Here is a 21,115-nt window from a genome sequence, read left to right as displayed (position 1 = left end):
CTAATAAATTAGGTATTCAATTCATGGTTGTTAATATCCAAACCTTGACAGCAATCGACTGAAAAAATAGCATCACATGCGCTCCTACCAGAACTACATAACGTAGGGGAGGTAGCAAGGATGAAATTACAATTTCCATTAAGACCTGTTTACATTTTATTGTATTCCTCTGACGCGAAACGTCCTAGATCCACTTTATTAATTCACCAATGCATTGTAAATAACTCGAGTAAGTGTAAATACTAAGAGATAGAGCATTATCAGGTGGCCCCATTTTTTAATAAATTGTTAACACTGGAGAGCTTGATGTCGTGTATATTGTAATAACAAATGGAATAACAACAGTTTTCCTCGAGCGGTTTGTGTGTCATTGCTGCATGTCATTTGTCTTTTTATCAACTCAACATACGACATCAATCATTTTGGAAGCCTGATGAATAATGATTTGACTCGTCTTTATTTTTTTGTAAATTGAATACTATCCGATGTCATGTTTAACCAATGTTTCCAGAAATGTTTCTCCGCCGAATTCTCTGCAGTTTTGGAGAGAAAAACTCTTTCGTTGTTAAGAGCTACTTTTGGGAATTCTTTATCCGGTCTGGTTTTGTGAAAGATGTTAAAATCTCAAAAATAAATCTTTACATTTATTTGTGTTTACTATTTTCATATTTACAAACGGTGTATCTTAATCTACTTCACTTTTCACCAAATCCTAGGAAATCATGCTGTTTATGATGAAGCTGTTATCCTCATAGAAGAATGAAATGAAACCAAATTGTTCAGAACTTCGTATGCAAAAATTATAGGTAGTTCAAGTCTATGTGCAGTTGTGCAGTTTATTGCATCTTAATAATTAAAAACCTATGTATAGGTTTTTCCACCATTTATAACAAAGAAGATATGTAAGGATTATGCTTAATTAAAGCATTTATTTCAACACGATTATTTTATATTATTGTGTGTTCTACAAGCAAGATTTACACACATACCAAAAGTTTCATTGACAAACAAAAATGACCGTCGCGAGTCGCGCGTCGTGCGAATCTCCAGCTGTTTTAGACACCAATGTTACTAGGAGAACATACCCATGACTGATACTCGTCGTCCGCGGCCTGGAATGTTCTTGTGCGAAGTCGAGGAGGGGCGCAGGAGGAGGTGCGGTGGCCGCAGGGACCGGCTCGAGCGCAACGACGACGGGTGAGGGCACGGGCGGGCAGGGGGGAGCCACCGGTACCGGCGACGTCGGCCGGACAACACCGTTGCTGCGCGGCTTCACCGGCAGCTCTGTCACCATTCGCACCGACACCGGCGGCGACTTCGGCTCCTCCTCTGTAAACAAACATGTCACGTCAGAACAAGATACATACGCAAATACTATCTTAGAACTAATTACGATTATGAAAATGTTATCATCAGTTCACTGAGGTCCTATTAGAAAATGAACGAACCGTCCTAGGTCGGTCAACACTTGTCAAACCCGTGTCAACCGCTCGTCGACGGCTGCAGTCCGTGGCGGTAAACTACCAGGCGAACATATTTAGCAAGCGTTCAATACAGCTGCGCAAATGAAACAGCCATATCACATCGAGTGAGACGGCATCAGGCCACTTTACTTTCAAATAGTAACGGTACGCAATAGTAAACTTTACGCACATGCAATACCGTCCATAGCAGACTGAACGTAAGGAAAATCAGTCACGCTGCAATGGCGAGTGAGACAGACGATCCGGTTGAGTGTAGTGAAAGAGACGGAAGCGGGGGCGTGGTCTGACGATAAAATTACGTCAGCACATGTGGTTGCGCGCGTGTTCGGTTTGTTTGGCGTTAACAGTTGCCACGCCGAAAATCAGCTGCTCAACCAAGTGCCAGAAAAAACAAGCCGCGACGTAACCGGCCCGTAAAATGACTGGCGTCTGCTAGTGCTACTACTAGATTGGGCCGGGCTTGTTTTTGTTGAGCGCCGAACCGAATGTACCATTTTATAATATCTCGTTCGCTTAGGTAAAACACGTATCTTATAAGATAAACAATTTATTATCAAGAGGTTCAGCGAAGCACTATTAATAACAGAAAGATACAACGAACGTTTATTTCATCACGTCCGAAAGATATAGGTACATAACAGTGTTGTTTTCGTTAGCTACAGTCTAAATGTCATCCAGTATACCTATTAAATGTGGTGGTAAAAATACTTTACGTAATGATGTATCGTCTGTATGAAGCGTGCTATTTATATTTGTAAGACCTGGATTTTTATGTCGGCTAGACAGCAGCGCAGGCTGAACAATGATTGGATTGTTATCTTACAGGAACTACGCAGCTCTGCCACGCTACACGTACACTACGCCTCGTCATGAGTTCTTTGCGTTATAGAATGTCGATTGGATGAGTAATTGCGACCTGCATAACGAGTGCCGTCACCTTTTAGATTATTTTTATTAGTCACTTTAATTACAATTGCTTCTTCCAATGTTGAAAACTGCTCAGTCCATCACTTCATTCATTAACACGTGCATTTATGAAATTAGTATTCCATTAATGGTTAATAGAATGTCTTGAACGTTAGTTGTAGAGGCCGCAGTATAATAGAATATAGACTCATAATTATACAATGAATTCATTATACAATGAATATGACGACCTCGATGGCGCAATGGTCATTATGCCGGACCGCCGAACCTGAGGTCCCGGGTTCGATTCCCGGTTCGGTGGACATTTGTGTGATGAGCATGCTTGTTGGCCGTGGTCTGGGTGTTATGATATGTATTTATAAATATGTATATATGTAGCTATATGTAGTTTATCAGTTGTGTTAGCACCCATAACACAAGTTAATAAATAACTTACCATGGGGCTAACCGACCGTGTGTGAAAAAGGTGTAAAAAAAAAAAAAAAAAAAAAAAAAAAAAAAAAAATTCAACGTAGTTCTATAGTAGAAGTTTGCTTGATCTTTGTCAACTTATTACTGTGAAGTTTATTTATAGAAATCAGTACACGTGTAATAAGCCTAAGTGCCACCAACGTTCATGCAGTGAATGGATTTAGTTAAAATAGTTTTAGACAAAAATGGCGCTTAATTTTGAAAGCAGTGAAAATTGCAGTACGTAGTAATTGTTGCAGACAGGCGTAGATTAAAATAATGAGCACAAACTCACAAAGATGAGCAAACAATTCAATTTCTACAATCTACACGAGCGTCGGGCACTATAATAGGAATACATAAAAGCTATGTAGGTGGTTATTGACCGACATATTGAATCGTGTTCAATATGAATAAGAATTGTTTAAGCGTGTCCTAGACGTGGCCTAGGAGTTTGCACTGGTGACTTTGACAAACATCCCGACTTTATAGAGCTGCTTTTAGACAATAAACTTAGATCAATGAGCCCCACATTTGTAGTACACATTACAAATATAGGGTTATTAACACGAACACGATAATCTCAGGGAGTAATGGCAATCTTTGGGATTTTAAGTCAAAGTCAAACGAATCTCGTTATAGGTTTAAAGCAACAAATATTTTTATTCCTGATCTCTTTTAAAATATTTCGTATTCAAAACTTAAACCTTCTAAAGCAGGTAGACTAAGCTGATAAATCAAATGCAAATAAGGAAAAGTAACAAAATCAGAGCAATGAAAAACAGACACAAGACACGAATTTACAGACACGTCCTAAAAATCGAACCAACCGAATAGTGGTCCCCAATCTTGCCCCAATAGAGAATTTAAAAAGTAGAAAATGGAAAATAGACGCCGACAAAAACAGCGAAAATGTTAATGTGAACTCTTGTAACTTAATCTCATATTCATGGAATATCTAATTGTATTTGAAACTATCGGTTCAGTTGTCCTCATCTTAAAAAAGGAGAACTGGAAAGTATGAATAAAAAAATCTTCAATGTTCTAGAAAAAACTTTACATGTAGCTTTTTCAATCTTAGTAGAATAGGGTGAAGGGTTACTAACTCTTGAAGCATTTTAACACGTCTACGACAAACAATTCTAATTCTCGATAAATCCATCAATGGCCATTTCTTGACATTACCCACGCATAATTCGACCCCATTAAGTCTGTCGAACTCAGCTAAGTCTCTTTTGAGAAATATTCTTTGAACTGACCTGTAAGCCGAACATTTGGTGAGCAATAATGGATACCATATATGAATTGAAGTTTAAAACATCAAACTTTAAAGCTAGTTGGACCAAAAGGACATTGACCAGCGATTTAGATAGAACAAATACCGATATATACGGAATTGCACTATAAATATGTAATAGAATTGGTTACACGTCTCTTGAACTTGAAAATTTCAATACTTTTAAGAAAAATAGCATTCAATTATTCAGTATTCTAATAGAAGTTGGTTTCATTGCATTTGAAGCAGAACAAAAGGCTGAAAACAATATTTTTTATATTGAATACATACTGATTCAATCACGTCAATATTTTCAGATTTTAAAGCGTAGCATATGTGCCTTTGACAGAGAATTACATAACATTTTATCTAATAGATAAACAGTCGTTTAAACTGACAAGCTGTCCAGTGTTTGAATAAAAAAATGATGTAGGCTTATTGGCTGTCAAGTGCAGGCAGTACCAGGGTACAATAAGAGCGTAGGTAGTGCCCTGGGAGGGGCAGCAGTAACGTGCGTCATTGGCCTTCTGGCAACCTCACAGGGGGTTGTTATGTAGACGCTGGGATTCGTCCTTGAGAACCTTTGAAAAGTGGACAGAAAGCAAGGTTGTATACGCATGATGACGTAAAATAGGAACGGTAACATTATTGCTTGTATTATAACAAAACTATAATATCACGTAAACATATTACGCAATGCGTTAAAAAGTTTGGTAATACCCAAGTGGGATAGTTAACATCAATGTCGCGTTTGAAAACTCGCACCTATATATAAGCCATTAAGTCGAGTTACGAAAAATTACCCTAACTTAGATGCAATTTAAAATGTTTTGAGCAACTTTTAAAAGAAAAATACCAACGCCTACAATTCACGTAAAATTCCTTCTAGCGTAGCATTTCCACGAGAAAACACTAATCCACAGGTACTCCAAGTCCGCAGACACTAAAGGCCTCCGGTTGGATTATGTTCGCCTGGTAGAATTGCGCATGGCGGGCGCGCGCCTACAGGCGACGAGCACGCAAACAACCATCTCCCACGTCGGGACACCCACACGTGCAAGTGAAACTGTGATTCCAGACACTAGTGAACCGGTATCGATGTTATGGGCATCTGTTGCTGATCCAAGACCGGTATTTAAAATACCAGCACTGAATAGGCGTTCGTTGTAAGCTGTTGCTTGTAAAATTATTGACAATTTGTATGGAGCTACTGATTTATTTGTTTTTCTATGGCTTCAGTCTTTGATGTGGCCTTTATCATTAAGTTAGACATCAAGTAAATCAAATTCTTCATTTTATCAGTAGTCGTTCGTTTAGTGTCTTGTCGTCTAACCCAATGCACTTGTCATTCGTTGTCTTAGGTTCGTCTTCAAGTTTTCTTCTATTAAGTGTGTTATGTTTTAAAGTACATTGTTTCTTAAACAAAACACGTGATTTTTGAGTAACATCGTTGCACAACCTCTTTGTAGAAACAGGCACTTTTGCCATTTTCAACGAAGTTGTAAAAACAAAACTGCTAACTTCGACTGCGGGAAAAATTGCAGGTTAGATTTCATTTTTTGTTTAACTTTTTTCAGAATGTTATGAGAGTAACTTTGAAATAATACCTCAATGGTTTCTCAGCTCGAATCGCTGGATTTCTCAGTCGTACAAATTTTTCTTTTGTTTAAAAGTTTTGAATGTTCCATAAAATGAGGTTTTGTTAGGTCATTTTGTGAGTTGTTTCTATTCGCTACATTACAGGTTCCTAAGCATTTATACCTATTTATTATGAACCTGAGCGAATTTTCCTGATGACATCAGAGAATTTGATCTCATCAGGAAAATTTAGCTATTAATACAGAAAAGTATTTTAATGAAGACTTAGATATTTCCTCACAATCGTTGTAAAAAAGAACAATTGACAGCCAATTTAAATCCAGTATGAGCCGGATTTAAAGACGTAAGAGAACCTATTTATCTGTAACCCGATGGTAGTTATCACGGTGTACCCGGGTGTTCACACATTTACACATAACACTTGTGTATAAGTATGTAGCTACACCTAGATAAGGTTTGTTACCGAACAAAAGCGTTACGTGTAATAAATTGAATATGGAGTAGTGAGAGGGCCGCTAGTTCAGTCGAGAGGGACTGCAGTGGGGGCTGAGGGAGCCTCCGGGTCTGGAAGTGATAAGCGGGGCGGTGGGTTTGCGCGGGTGGGCCGCGGGGAGGGCTCGCGAGGGGGGGGGGGAGGTGCTCGGCATCGGCACGTGACAAGCCGTCACGCGGCACGAACTCACCCGAACGCATCGCCGCTGCAACGCGCTCACCACTGAGAGGGGGGGTACTACACTGTCTACCTAACTAGCACATATACGTACTGACACCTTGCCTTCAAGTACACCGGACTGGGACAATAAAATTAAACGTCGTAATTTTGCCACTTTGCCGAATGATTAACATGCAATGTCCAACTTGTTTGTAGGGCGCTGAGTCATTTCAAATATTGCGGTTTTGCTGTAAAATAACCTTACGTCTGGCACGCTCGATGCGTCTACCTTTATTATAAACCTGATACTAGTGACTTGTAAAAAGGTTACAAGGACCAGAAATCAGGAGGGCAAGGACCAGATATGAAAGACGAGTGAGAAGAGCACTAAACACGCAAGCCTTCTCGTACGATGTAATAAAATGTTACGATTTCGGGGTGTGATATTTTTTATCTCAATGTCAATAACCTCGCCAATACGTGGCGGGCCGCTCTACATTTTTACAACGCTTCATTACGCGACAACGCTCGACACGTGTAGCGCACTCGATAACAATTAGATTTGCTTTGCCAATCTCAACTGAGCATTACCAGTTACGAGACAATGAAAGACCGTGATACTACTGAGGACGTGTTAAAAAGAAACAAAAAATCCTGCCTGTATGAAAAACGAAACCCGACTGATTTAGTTTTGAGCGCAGATTCCCAGCCATTTGATTGATTGACACTTATTTTGAGTTAGGGTGAAGTATACAGTCAGTTTTTGATATACGAACCTTGCTCAACTGGTCTTTTTATATACAGGAAACAAGGAAATAACATAAAGCCACAGTCGCAGCCGCAGCACGCAGAATTTAAATCGATAAACCATCAGTAGTAGAGGTCACCCCGTAATAAAGTTAGTTCTAGAACAAAGATAGGTAGCGTCGAGCGCATATCTCGTTGACGATAAAGTTTGCCGACAGGGAATACAGATGACCACAATATAAACGTTATTACAAAACCCAAAGAGCACACAATCAAATGAAATGTTATTCATTACGTGCGTGTGACGTGCGAACCAGAGCTAACCGTATTGAAAGAGTGAAACAAAAGAAACGCCGATAAGATAATGTTTATGAAAACAAATATGGTTACGATGAGGTTAGCGACAGAATAACAATACTGAAACATGGTTTCATTATCATAACTGCGAAATAGTAAGAAGCCTTAAAACAAGATAGTGACAAAGAACGTTTTACAAGTAGAAGATACTAGAAGCTCTATTTAGGGAGTTGGTGTGAAGCGAAGAACCCTTGACACAAAGCGCGGTGGTTGTGTCGCGGACCTGTGCATGTAGTTGTTCGAGGAGTTAATCTCATAAAACTATGTAATTATGTCCGTTACGCAACCGTGCGCCGTCCACGTCACGCTGACACACGCCGGCCATCTTTATTGGATTACAACTTTCATTGTGTGCGACATCCGCCTGTTATTACGTAAAAATATTGCTATTATTTTGCTCTGCAATTGTTAGCTTATTGCCAATACACACGTTATTGTGGCTATTTAGTTGCTCACCACTTGCACTGAAATGTCGATAATGCTCTAATGTATTGTCAAAAATATTTGGACATTCAATTTGCAAAATAATACAAATGAAGCCACTCAACAGCCTTTTCTGTAGTCAAGTTCGAACTACTTGACCGTTGAAAATGTATCAGCTGCAGTGCGTCGTTTCAAATACCTATCTGAACACGATTTACATAAGATTTGCTCAGCGTCACTATCATGACTGAATGGAGCAAAAACTGCAACTTTAACAATTATTATAATAATTAAACTATCAGGTACTTGGCAATGTCCTACTTTGCTGATCGAAGCAATAATTTATTTAGTGTCTACTCATTTTCTTTTGAGTACGGCTGTACTTTGGATATTGACCCTCTTAAGGATAACTATGTATTTTTAGAACATTTCCCAGATACAGGTACATAAGGTCACAAAGGAAAGCGAGTATGGAACACGCATGCCTATACAATACGGACAACATCGCATACGCTACAATATTTACGACCTTGCAAAGAAGAACGCCTTGACGGCTACACGCCGACTTCTAGTACGCACGCAAAGCCTCTCTGTTTTGGTTTGTTGGTTTTCTTCCTCGTATATTATGCTGCCCTAATACAATACCGCTAACATTGTATCCTTTAAAGAATTTAGATCCTTTGTTAAATGTAAAAATAGTATTTGGCTTATGTACTCAAATACGTAAGGATTTATAATTTCAATCTTCATATTTCATTATTTGTTCTCAAACAGAAAATTTGATGATAATTATTATGAAAGCATCTTTCGATCCAAAGAATTTCGTGAAGACCCGAAGATATTGACTGAATGGACAAATTATGAAACAGCAATGCCAGTAGATAAATGAACTCGTAATTTTCTCTATTTGCAGAATGTTTTGAAACAGTAGGGACAGTTAATTGAAATTATTCGATGTTCTTAGAAATGTAAATATGCAAAGTCAATTTGCAGAATTCTTGCTAAGGTCACATGTAGACGGACAAAAGAACCAAGACCTGTGAGCAAAAAAAAAAGCTTTGCAGTGTAACCAAGTGCTGAATGTACACAATCATTGTTCGCGGTTTCACTTACTACAATCTGAAATCTAAGCAGCTTAAATTGAAACAATGTAGACTAGTAGACATAGTTGCTAGGTCATACATGCTAGGCTTACTGGTGTGACCCGTTTTCAACGCAACAATGTTTTCTCTTATAGTACTACAGAATCTTGAACATCACAACTCCCCTTAAGCATACATTGTATTTCTAACAATATCCTGACAAACTGATTTGATACCTATGTACCTTATTCAAATGAATGTAACATCTCAAGATGTAAATTCTGATAATAATAACAATAGGAACGCTTATTACGCAGAGTTCTATCTAACAATATCTACTGGTGGAAACAGACACACTTTTAGAAAACAAGCAAACTTTTTGGAAAAACGAAACCTGAGCCTAAATTAGATTTAGAATATGACTTACAGCTACAAGAGAATATGAAAATCAATGAGTAATTAACTAAGAAAGGAATAATATTTATGAACAATATTTAATGCAATAACGTTACAATAAATATGCGTATTAGTCGTGCTCTTGGATTTCGTTGAGCAAAAACTAGACGAGGTTACGCGGCAAGGTCAAATAATGCACTCGTGTGGACAATTCGTGTTGACCTATTGAATCATTTACTTGGAAATATCGCATTACAATTGGATTGTTGCGAGTTTCTGACTTCGCAAGTTTGCTAGCGTTTTGGGAGAAGACCTATAAAGAGACGGTTCTATTGTCTCAGCGCAAACAACGGATTCAATATTAGCGTTGTCAAAAAATAATTTATTTTGTCTCACTGATTTTCGGTGATTCGTGTAAACAAGCCATAAAAATGTAAGAAGTTCGTTCACCCAGCGATTTCATAGAACTACTTTTCATACAGAAAAATTCAATATGCCTAACTGTACTCTCGGAATATTGGAAAACTTGTCTCCAATAAAAACTACAAGTTTTGATTTTCTAGGGTCGCTATTTATTTATAGACTCACCTAGATACTCTTTAATCCACTTCTTCTTGGGGGGTGGGCGGGTGATCTTTTGAGTATCTTTCACTTCCTCCTTGATGGGGCTCGGCATAAAGGTCTGGCTTGTGGAGGGCCTCTCAATTTCCGCGACTCGAGAAGCAGCGACCAGAGATGTGATCATTTGTTGCTGCGGGAACCCATAGCCGTTAATGGGATGGCCTTGTGCTTGCAGCTGTTTGTACGCCTTGAGCGTGATCGGTATCGGCTCGACGATGCTGCCGAATTCTGTCTCCCTGGTGTTGATGGCGATGGTGTGAAGTGTGTCGGTGTAGTACTCGCCGGGGGCTGCCATCGCGCCGAATAGTTCTGGCTGCACGCGACGTCTCCGGTAACCGGCAGTGCCCAGTTTCGCTTCGGTGGTTTCCATAAGTATACCCATTCTATAAAGGGCTACTACATTAACTAACTACTACTATTAGTCCTCATTGTCATAGACTCACTTTTGTCCTATTCATTTTAAAGTTCACTTATTGTACAGTCTTGATAACTTAAGTCTATATTTTATGTTTTTCACTTATTCATTGCTTGAATTCCGCTGAAGTTTTCTAAAGAAACCAATGAAAACTTTTACGATAGGTTCGCAAACTTGAAAGGATTGTATAAGTCAATTGACGTTCAGAGCATATTGTTTTAAGTTTGTGAAACGATTAACAAGTCCGTGGGTATTGTACAGAAATTTAACTGACTAGAAACGTGGGGCTTCTTTTTCAGAGTTCAGAGGCAGGGCAACCGTTTGCGCAACAATTTCTTGAAAAATTTAAAGAAAAACAAACAAGAAAACTTTTTGAAAGAAGAAACACAATATAAAACTTTTTGTTGTTATGTAAAATGTCATCCACATGTATAACTTTGGAGGGGCAAAGTTGTTATTTTACATGGCTTCATTACAAAGAGTTTCTTCTTAGGGATCATTTACCTACACAGTCCAGTTAAAGTAAATATTAAAAAGGTTTAAAAAATGATGTCCCAATCATACAGAACAAGGAAAACAGACTCAAAGGAAGAAGAACGTACATTTCACAAGATCTTGTCATGTGCGAAATAATTGTCGGGAGTGAGACAGAGCATGCATGAGCTAGTGTCAGAATGGGTGTTGTAAATGCGACGAGCTAGGAGGTTGTGCTGCCGCCACCAGCGGAGTGCGCGCCAGCGATCAACAAGTGCGGGGAGGGCGTCGAACGCATGGCACGACCCGCGCCGGCACGTGCACTCGCCCCCCGCGCCCCGCGCACCGCGCCTGCCACCGACAGACATTGACAGCTAGTTCTGCCTCCTCCCACACCATGCGGCCCTGGTACTGCGGCCGACCGAATTGGCAGACATAGTGGATTTTCCGACGGCAAACAAAAGAACGTGCGGAAATGTGTTCAGTGCGGATACAATACAAATGAAAAGTTTAGTTTTTCTTTTTAAACGTATGTAACAAAATTGGTTTTGCAAAATGCACATTGAAGTCTTTTAAGTTTTTTTTATACCTACACCATTCTGTAACTACATTTGTTTAGGAATTCAATTTCGAATGTATGCAAAATGCAAGTCGTATTATTGGGGTTTTTGCAGTATTGCTACTGAAAGCAATGACGATTTGTTGCCAGAGGACACAGACAAAAACTTATAAAAGTAAAGAGTCATTCTAGCATGACAGCAATTATAAAGAAAAGCGAACAGGTGTTGGTCTATTCGCAAAATGAGCAGAGCAACGTTATCGGTTTGGTCACAACTCTAGATGTACACGTGCCTACAAAGCATTACTGTTATCGTGGAAAACCAATAACAAACCATAGTTTATTCAACAACAAACGCCGCTTCAGAAAACTCCAGATCGCGAAAATATGGAGGGGATAGATAAAAATTGTTGTTTTCGGAAGCGTTATCAAAATTAATGCAAGTGTTTGAGATAACAGTAATGAAGTTAGTTACGAGTTGTAACAGAATCAGAAGACACAGAATGGATAGAAGCTACAGAATTGATCATGGATATAATAAACTAGACGTAGGTTAATAATAATTAGCAGACAATTTCGAGTAAGGCCTCAGTCATAGCGAGTGGAACGTAAGCGAGCGTACACACGCGCGAGTTATATAAGCGATACAAACGACGACACGTGTCCGTGTTTATATTATGTAACTCTACTTACCTACCGGTGCAATGCTGCGCTATACATGCCTAATCTACGTGTACTATTATTTCTATTAGACGTACTAGTCGCACTATATGTAGCTACTACTGCTTTTAATCTTTTAATCATGTTTTTGCTCCGATGATTATTTGGATACGGAATCTGATTGAATTTTCTTTAACCGATGACCTGAATTCTCAGATTTCTATAAAGGTTATGGCTATTGTTTAAATTATCTATAGACGCTAAGCCATACGAACGAGGAAAATTCGTAAATAATCCACGTAATAAATGACGTCAGGATCTTCTCACCGACAATCGGGCGCTTGATTATTGGCCACGGAAAAATAAGACAGGAGTTGAATAAAAGCAAAACAAACTCTGACGGTATATGTGGTTTTGGATCAGAACAGGTTAATGATATAGCAGAATCAAACTTCTATGAAAACGATTATAAAGAGAAACATCCAGTCAGCAAAAATGTGGCAAAGCTACCTGCCATGACATGTAGGACAGACGATGCCAAGCGTGCATTTTTTACAAATTGCGCAACTGCAAACAGCCCATAGCATAAAACCGTTTATACCTTGCGCAATATCAATAAATGAATAATTTAATTAAACACCGTAATCAAGAGTTGAAGACTCGTAAGCGATGGTTTAATAACGCCATCACAAATATGAAAGCCTAGTATTTGTATAAGTTGAACACACAAAGGAGATCTGCTCGTGAAGTTGGTTTATACGAACAAATGTGTGCTATTTCATTAACATTATTGATTCAATACGTTTTCTCGTTATCGTGTAATCAGATTGCTAGTAAACTTTCTTATTGATCCCATTAACTTGTGACTGTAATATTATTAGTTCCTGAGTTACGTTTTCGCTTACTACGCATTGTACGTATTGATTCGTTCTCAACAAATGACGTGTTACAACTTCTGATAGACTGAGAATGGAACAAAAGAACTCACAAATATAATTAAATTACATTGGAAGTTTTTGTATGGAAGGACCAAATTCATCAATAATATTTTATACAATGGTCACCAAGTCATCAGTCTATAACTACGACGATTCCTGCCGTAAACTCGGGACCCTAAACTGAGCGGTTACAACTTTATTGTTTTATTGCATGACATTTATTAGGCGCAATCAAAAGTATAGCAATCCGCGTTTCATAAAAAAGCGGAAAATGTCGTTTTGGATGTGGATTCTTCGACATGGAGTAAGAAAACTGCCTTAGTACGAAAATGATCCGACAAAGATTCTGCAAGATGGTTGTTGTTAAAAACTTTCGATGGAGGAAACAATAAAAGATCGAAAGGACAACAGGGACACCCAGAAGCGAGAAGATGGCGAAAGATGACCTAATTCCAGAAACGTTCCCTGAAGTAATCAAAACTACAATAACAACATTCGGTCGGATTGCAAAAATAATTTGGACATCAATAATACAATGATACATAATTAAGGTTTTCACACCGAATTTACATGTTAAATTGACTGTAAGCAATTCAGCAAGACAAGATTTACAGACACAAAGACAAGCCTCTACTAAACTTTTGCCAACTAAACGAAAATTTTTACTACTGACATTATCCGGAATATGTGCCGAGCTGCTTGATCCTACCACGTAGCGATAAAGATACCATTGTAATGTATGTACATATCGATAATATTGTTACTAAGTTACGTAAGGCAGTATTACAATAACATTACAATTAATTACACATATTACTAATCGTCGTTACTTATAAAGATAGTCTAAGAATTCAGTTAACTTCATAATTGCCTGATTTAGATTCTCAGGTGAGATCACCCCACGTCTCAAGTCAGTTCGATGGTGTTTCGCATAGCCTCCCAGGCAGTTGAGGAAAGATGAATGTGGTTTAGTTATCTCCGAACGTCAATTGCAAAAATCCAATGATGGCGAGCGAGCGCAGACGAGAGAGCGCGAGGGTAGCGAGCGGGCGACAGTGTGCCAGGGTGTCGCGGCTGCTGCCGGCAGTGGGCTGCAGCTCGTGGTGGCGGGCACGTGGGGCGCGGCGCGGCGCAGGTGCCGCCGACCTCGCGCTATCTCGTCTCGCCGTTCGAGGTCGCGATGATAACGCACGCTATTTTCAACACGACGTCGTCAGCTCGACGATCGCGGTCGTGACCGTCGCAAACGCAGCCGCAAAATCACGAAAGACTCCCGAAACGGAAGCGCGACCGGTGCTAAACTGCAAACGCGACGTCGCGGGCGGTGCGATTCACTCGAGTTGTGTCAGCGTCGGCATGTCGCGATAGCGGGTCATCAGACTAGACAGCGACAGGCGAGGCGCGGAGCCGACCGCCGCCGACGCAATCCGCTCGACGACTGAGTGGCCGCTGCGGACCGCGGACCGGCTCCGTCTCCGAGGAGGGCGAGGAGGCGGGAGGTGCGCGACCTCCGGAACCCCGCGCCGCCGATCGCGGCGAGTGAAACCGACGGCGAACGAAATCGCGAGGAGGAGAGGCACGCGGGGGGCGCGCACGCGGTCGAGCGCAACGCTCACCGCTGCACCGCTCTCAACTTTACATAACGCTGCATGGACGGCGCGCGACGCATTCGCTTGTCGCACGCGAAAAGAGGTCGCCCCGACGGCCGCGCCGCGGGACACCTACAGAATTTAAACAACTTTGTGGCGATCGGCCGTAGGTGATGAAACAGCGGCGGCATTAGCACGCAGATGACGTGTTCGAGGAGTTAGTCGGTCGGCGTCGGAGTCACTGAACCTCGTCGCCGACGAATAAGGTGAATGGAACATTGCAACCGAATCGAGCGGCGCAACTGTGCGAACTAACGTAGGAGTCGGCTGTCGTGTAGCTGCGACGAGCCGCTCCTTATGCACGAGCCACAATGGCGAATAGCTTTCTAATGATACGTGGCCGACGCAGCCAGCATTGTCAGACTTCCCCCTTACACACAAACATACTTTAGCAGAAAACTACAACCTTACAAGTTTGACCCAGATGAAGCTAGAATTACTGTAAACTCAGGACAGTTATGAGCATCCGGCACCAAGGACTGGTCTTTATATCGAACATGTCAATCAACTGTTCGCGCTTAAATTAAACTGAAAAATATGAGTTTAGAGGTAGCATATGAGGAGTAGTACGCATTAACTGGTAAATTAAGCGTTCTTACGTCAGTAGTACTAATCTTCATAATAGGATTTCTCCGAGTTTACGACAGAACGTTCAGTATTTGGCCGCGTTACGTAGGAGCGTACACCTACATATAAGAACTATGTTTATTTTTCTAACAATCGAGTCTCGCTATCGACGATCACGCCGAGAATAGTCAAATACATATAAGTGTTGCGGAACCATGAACTCTGATCGACTTGCGGAAGCGGAAAAACAAGACAAGCCATTTTGTTGCAAGCCTGAAATGTTAAAATCTCCTGCGGAAATTGATGAAACCACAAACAAATTATTTATATTTTAGTAACTAACATTGCAAAAATTACAGCATCCCCAAAATCAGACCAGATTACGAATAAAGGGTGTCCGCTATCTAAAGTTTAATTTCGTTTCTCAGCACAAAATTCCATGTCTCAGTCATCTGAACAGAATTCTAGTACATCCATTTTGCACGTAGCTCTTACGTCTAACCCTTCCTTGTCCTCAGTAATACAGACTTAAGTTTCGCTACTTGTGTGCGGCAGCGACGGTGCGGACATTATTTGGAGTGCAACTCACAGGAACGCATAAGTGGCACGGGTGCAGGTTCCGAGTTCCAATAAGGTGGCAGGTAGGGGGAGGGACGCGCATGCGTGCGGCGGCTGACCTTGGTGCGGTGCAGCGTGCAGCCCGGGCCGCCGCGCCGCCGCTCCCGCTACCCGCGCCCGGGGAACACCACGCCGCACAAATACCTCCCTCACTCTTCTTATACCTTTTGCAACCACACCTGCCGGTTTAGCAGGTTGTTGCGATGCGACCTAGCACCGTGCCTAGATTCTATTTCTGGAAGCTAGAGTCCCATTAAATCAAGTGCTCCACGCATCAAGCAACCACTGGGTTCAATAAAGAAACAGATAACAATGGTGTTCTCTCAAGTCAATCGACACTCGACAAAAACTGACCTCATGTGTGGGCACACATGTCAATTCACAAGCCGTCTTCAAATTTAAACACAGCTGTGTGTAACTTGGCAACATGCAATTAGCACCAGTAAACATTCCTGTTGCTGTTCACATAAAAAAGAAAGAGCTCATATTTGAACAATCAATAACAACATTAATGACAGTAACGACATGTGAGTCGAAGTGGAAACACTGGGAAAGGGGGAGCCACCCGCCGGATGTCGAGATATGAGCCGTCTGCCTCGTGCGAAAGCTCCCTGATTTATGCAATTGATTTCGCCGATAAGCCAACTGCTGAAGCATTCAATAGGCATCTATTCTCTTAGGCCCAAAATACGAGAACCCATAACACAAATAGAAAAGATACATATTTTAGCAAATAAACTGAGACAAGACACGAAATGACTAATGATTGCTATGAATCAAGTGGTAGATTAGTTTTTTCGCGAGTTCTGTCAAGGAGGACAGCAAAATGATTGTATTCCGTCTCAATATTGTCCGTGTTTTTGCAATTAATTAAATCGCAACACCTAAATAAATAAACCGCACGTAGAACTTTGTACCTCGACAGATATCACTTTATATTATGTATTCCAAATCATTGAAAATTTTAGAAGCTAACGGTAGTTGGCTCAAGTTACCGTTGTCGAATTCTAATACATAAGCATTATTTGGATAATGTGATACACTCTCTATTCAGTTTCCTGGCCAAATATTAACAATTCTAATGGATATTTAACAGGGAACGAAGAGAAAAGCTAGTATTGAATCTCTGAGAGATTTTATTCGAAGTCTTTCGTTTGAGCGAGCAATGCCACGGTAACTAAGTATTGGAACGTAAAGACATTTCCACGAGTAGAGGCACTCGGATTATCTTATCGGCTTTCTGCAAGTAGAAACAGGCGCTCGTTTGTGTGACTAATGGCTGCAACGCTGTGCGTCGCATCGCGGGCTGCGGCAGCGCGACGTTTCCTCCGAAGTTCAATATACTACGGTACGAACGTACGCGTCCTCACAGACCAGTCGCAGATGGCGAGGTCACGCGATCCCTTTCACCATTCTGCTCGCCCGGTACCGTCGCGGCGTCGACCTTACACGAGCCTTGATGATACGATTGTTTGCCGCGCCTACTTACCGCCAGTACCGAGGGGCCCACTAATTACAAGCGGTTTAAAAGTATTATTATGAACAGAATATCGCCGACCAACCGTGACTTCACTGCAGACACGCTAGATTTGGCTACATGTTTTGACACACAGCTTCTGAAGTTGTACAACCATATTTCTCGGGTAATGTTTCTGACTCGTTTAGATCTAAGAACAGTAATTGTTCTTTATTGTGAGTACTTAGCAGGCAAAAATACACTTTTCGCAATCCCTTTTGAGAAAGCAGTTATTCACTGGCACAGCCATGGGACCCTTAAGAAACAACAATAAAGCATAAAGTTGCATAATACGAAGGTACGCCGATAAGTGTCTATTACATGACGGAATAGATTACAAACGTTACAAACAGCTCGAAACCTACATGATGCAACGACACGACCATACCAATCTGGAACCTATAGAAGCATATACTCGTCGGTAAACGTTAAGACGCAATAACAAACTGATATAAAACAATACATATTAATAGAATGCGATGATAATTTTAAAGCATGTTGAAATTAAAACGGCTGGTGTGAAATGAAAGTCTGAAGTAGCGTCATTAGAATAATGCTGCGATAGGTTTGATTTGAGATAGGGTATCGTGATTGGCCTGTAGTCACGTCGGCGGTCGCTACTCTGCTCTAAAGACCGCTATACATAGGTATTGGCTCGCGGCGGCCACTGATAAGTGTGAAGCAAACATGATAACGCGGCTTGCAGACCAACATTACCTTGTGACCAAGCTGAACTGCTTTACTCCCGGGAAAACGTGTTACATTGTTACAAACTACATTCTTATCGTAGTAGATTTTTTTAATGTCTAGAAGTCCTAGGAATTTTATTATCGGTGCATCCACAGTATGTTAACTTTCAAATAGTCTGCCTACGTTTATGATACCATACCTTTAGAAACGCTCACTTTACAGCAGGCGTTTGGTACTAAATAGAAAGTTCTAGTAGATTTTCTCCACTTTCAATTAGGACAGTTCTTTGTTTCTAGTCTATTTTCTGATCGAAGTTTTGACATTTTTTGTACTGGCAAAAGCAGCTGCTCAGCAGATTTATGTACTTTCAAATTCTATTTGGGTTGCGTTGCGTTGATATACAAAATAGATAATACCTATTTAGAAAGTACTTTTTAGAAGTGTTATTCGAGGGTTAAACCCTAATTATGTAGTACAAAAGTTATGACAGCAAAATAGTCTAGCCATACGTAACTCATGTCCAATTTAAAAGACCCTGATTAACTTTTTAAAAACTTTGACATCAAATTCTCGCGATTCTTTTTTAGTAACCTTTCTTTAGGGACCATACAAAAAGAGGAATTCGAAAGTTTTTTAACAATGCTAAAGTATTTCCGACCCTAGTGCCTCTATTTACGGCCGAGCAGTGTAGTTGTGCATTCAAGATTTTTTGCTTAGCATCACAAAGCATCGCGGAAGCCCTGCGACGTAACTTCGCTAAGCTTCGCTACAAAGAAATATTCTGACGCTTACAAACGGCATTATTGCGGTTATTTAATCACTGCGAACCACGTTAATTAGCGCGATAAGATAATAATTGTTTGTTTACAAAATGGTATTAGCAACGCATTCGGATAATGATTTTGGTGTGACAACTTTTAGAATTTCTGTGGAAATATTAAAAAGATACAAATGCATAGAACTGCTCATATGATCAGTGCTAGAAGCGGCCCATGTGAGAGCTGTCTGCGGGTGGACGTACGGAGGCTTGAGCCACCAGATTTGATAATGCACAATAAGACAATGCGTTCATCGAGTAGTAAGAACAATAGGTGTCTATGAGGTAGATACTAACGCACGCACCGTTACGCAACCGTGCCTTGTGCTAGTTTTTCTTGAGGTAAACATTTGAAAACCTATGTGTCTACACACTTCGAGAGGATGTGGAGTTAAAATTACTTTAAAATGCATATAGTGAAGCGCATTGGCCGTGCCTCGCGATGCGTGTGCACACGTCGCCCCCCCGCGCCCCGCACCCCGCCGCGGCCGGCACACGCGTCGATCAGCTGACCGAACTCTCGAGCGCCCCCTGCCTGCCTCGGCCAAAGCAATGCGTCATGCGTTATGTTGACTAACCCGCTCCACGTATACATTGCACAGACCGCGTACCTAACGCCCACTCTAACTAGGAAAATACGTTATGAGAGATTGTTTGGAACGCGTGGCTTTTTCTGTCTTGTTTTTGCATGCGCGGATAAAAACATTCTAGAGCGCGTGCACTCGTACGATATTACGAACACAGCCGAACACGACAGATAACGGCGGGGAGCAAGGGATCGTATCGTAAACGAACTGGCAGTAATCGTAAACGGAGTGGACGTGCGGCGTGCGGTGCGTGGCGTCCGCGGCGGCGAGTAAATTTCAGGCTTCCTTTGTTTACGTGGGGCGAGGCCGGGAGCGCGTGGGGGGAGGGGGCGGTGCGGCTGCGTGCTGTTCAAGGTCAAGAGCGTCGGGCGTCGGCTCGCTGCACCGGCGCGCCGGCGACTGGACGCTCGCGAATCGGCGCACGCCCAGGGACCGGTTTCACTCGTGACGCGTGCCGGCGAGAGCGGCGGCGGCGGCGGCCGGGGCACTGCTGGACACTCGCTACTCACCGGCCTGGCGGCGCCGCTCCTGCAGCTCGATGAAGCGCGCCGCCTCGAGCAGCGTGTCGAGGAGGCTCATGTCGACACGGGCGGCACGGCCGCGCGGTACAGGCGCGCCCGCTGTCACGCCGCGACTGCCACGCGCGCCGCGGCCGCTCACGTGGCCGCCGCCGCCGCGCCAATGGGCGGCCGGCGCGGCGGTCACGTGACGCGCGGCGCGGACCAATGGGCGCGCGGCCCGCGGCCGGCGGCACGGGGCGTGCGCGATCGATGCCATTGCAGCGATCGAATGCATGCCCCCGCCCGCTAGCCGGTGACGCGGCACACTCTAGCTTTGTTTATCTAATACTTTTCCTGTGTATTCGTCGCTAGTTCCTGATAAAAATTGTCCTGAACGTTATTTGCACAAAATAAAGTAGTGCCTGCATTACTGCGTCACCTACTTAGAGCGCTCTCCGAGTGGCGCACGTGCGTAACTCCGGCAGACTTTCACTTCCTCAGTTATCGCGGACTTAACAACTTGTTAGGTTCATTGTATTTTTATGGACTATCTTTGGGCACTAAGGTTTTCCGACTTGTACGATTGCGTATGCTACTTGTAACTTTGACAACGTTTTTATTGAAGTTGAAAAAGGTGCATTTATTATTGAAAGTGTTGTCGGAAGGGACGGAACCCATTCATTCACAATTTCGGCTAACAAAGGATTTTTACGCAGAGAGGTGAAATGAACTCTATATTGTTTGCGGTGGATTTAAAATGGTCTCCATAAAAGTTAGTGAGTTGTAAACAAGCGCACAATTACGTGGCTTGCGCGAACGTTACGTTTACACTAAAGGGAGAAATTATTACGACGCGATAAAGGAAAATGTTCGGCATTTTTTGGAACAATTCCAGGAAAGTCGTTGTATTTTTATAATACGTATTACATAAATTATTATGTGTCATGTTGTACAGCAATATTATTTTGTACGTGGGATAATGTATAAAAAAAATACATTTTTAATGTATTACTATTTCCAGCAAATAGAAAACCATATTGTTGATCATTGTCTATTCTGAATCGGCATCGTAAAGTGGTGGGACACTGGCGGGGTTCTATCAAAATTGATG

The 21,115-nt window shown here is 41.7% G+C and overlaps 1 protein-coding gene across 4 annotated transcripts in view; it reads right to left on the bottom strand.

Annotated features, from left to right (window-relative positions):
- The window catches only part of LOC124639258 (max-binding protein MNT-like), a 32,782-nt gene extending 12,640 nt beyond the window's left edge, over positions 1 to 20,142 (bottom strand). The window contains exons 1-3 of one of the 4 annotated variants that reach the window (XM_047176516.1): positions 20,014 to 20,140; positions 9,982 to 10,562; positions 1,086 to 1,329 (exon numbers count right to left, since the gene is read on the bottom strand). In XM_047176516.1, coding sequence (XP_047032472.1) covers positions 1,086 to 1,329; positions 9,982 to 10,396 — 659 coding nt within the window. In that variant the 5' untranslated portion in view covers positions 10,397 to 10,562; positions 20,014 to 20,140. Of the gene's footprint in view, positions 1 to 1,085; positions 1,330 to 9,981; positions 10,563 to 14,252; positions 14,540 to 20,013 lie in introns of those variants that run through there. The other 3 variants (XM_047176515.1, XM_047176517.1, XM_047176518.1) reach the window with 3 other exon arrangements.
- Between the last annotated feature and the right edge of the window lie 973 nt (positions 20,143 to 21,115).

Source organism: Helicoverpa zea, chromosome 19, assembly GCF_022581195.2.
Source record: "Helicoverpa zea isolate HzStark_Cry1AcR chromosome 19, ilHelZeax1.1, whole genome shotgun sequence".
NCBI lineage: Eukaryota > Metazoa > Arthropoda > Insecta > Lepidoptera > Noctuidae > Helicoverpa > Helicoverpa zea.
Note: the sequence above shows the minus strand (reverse complement) of the source record. Positions and strands in the feature narration are given on the sequence as shown.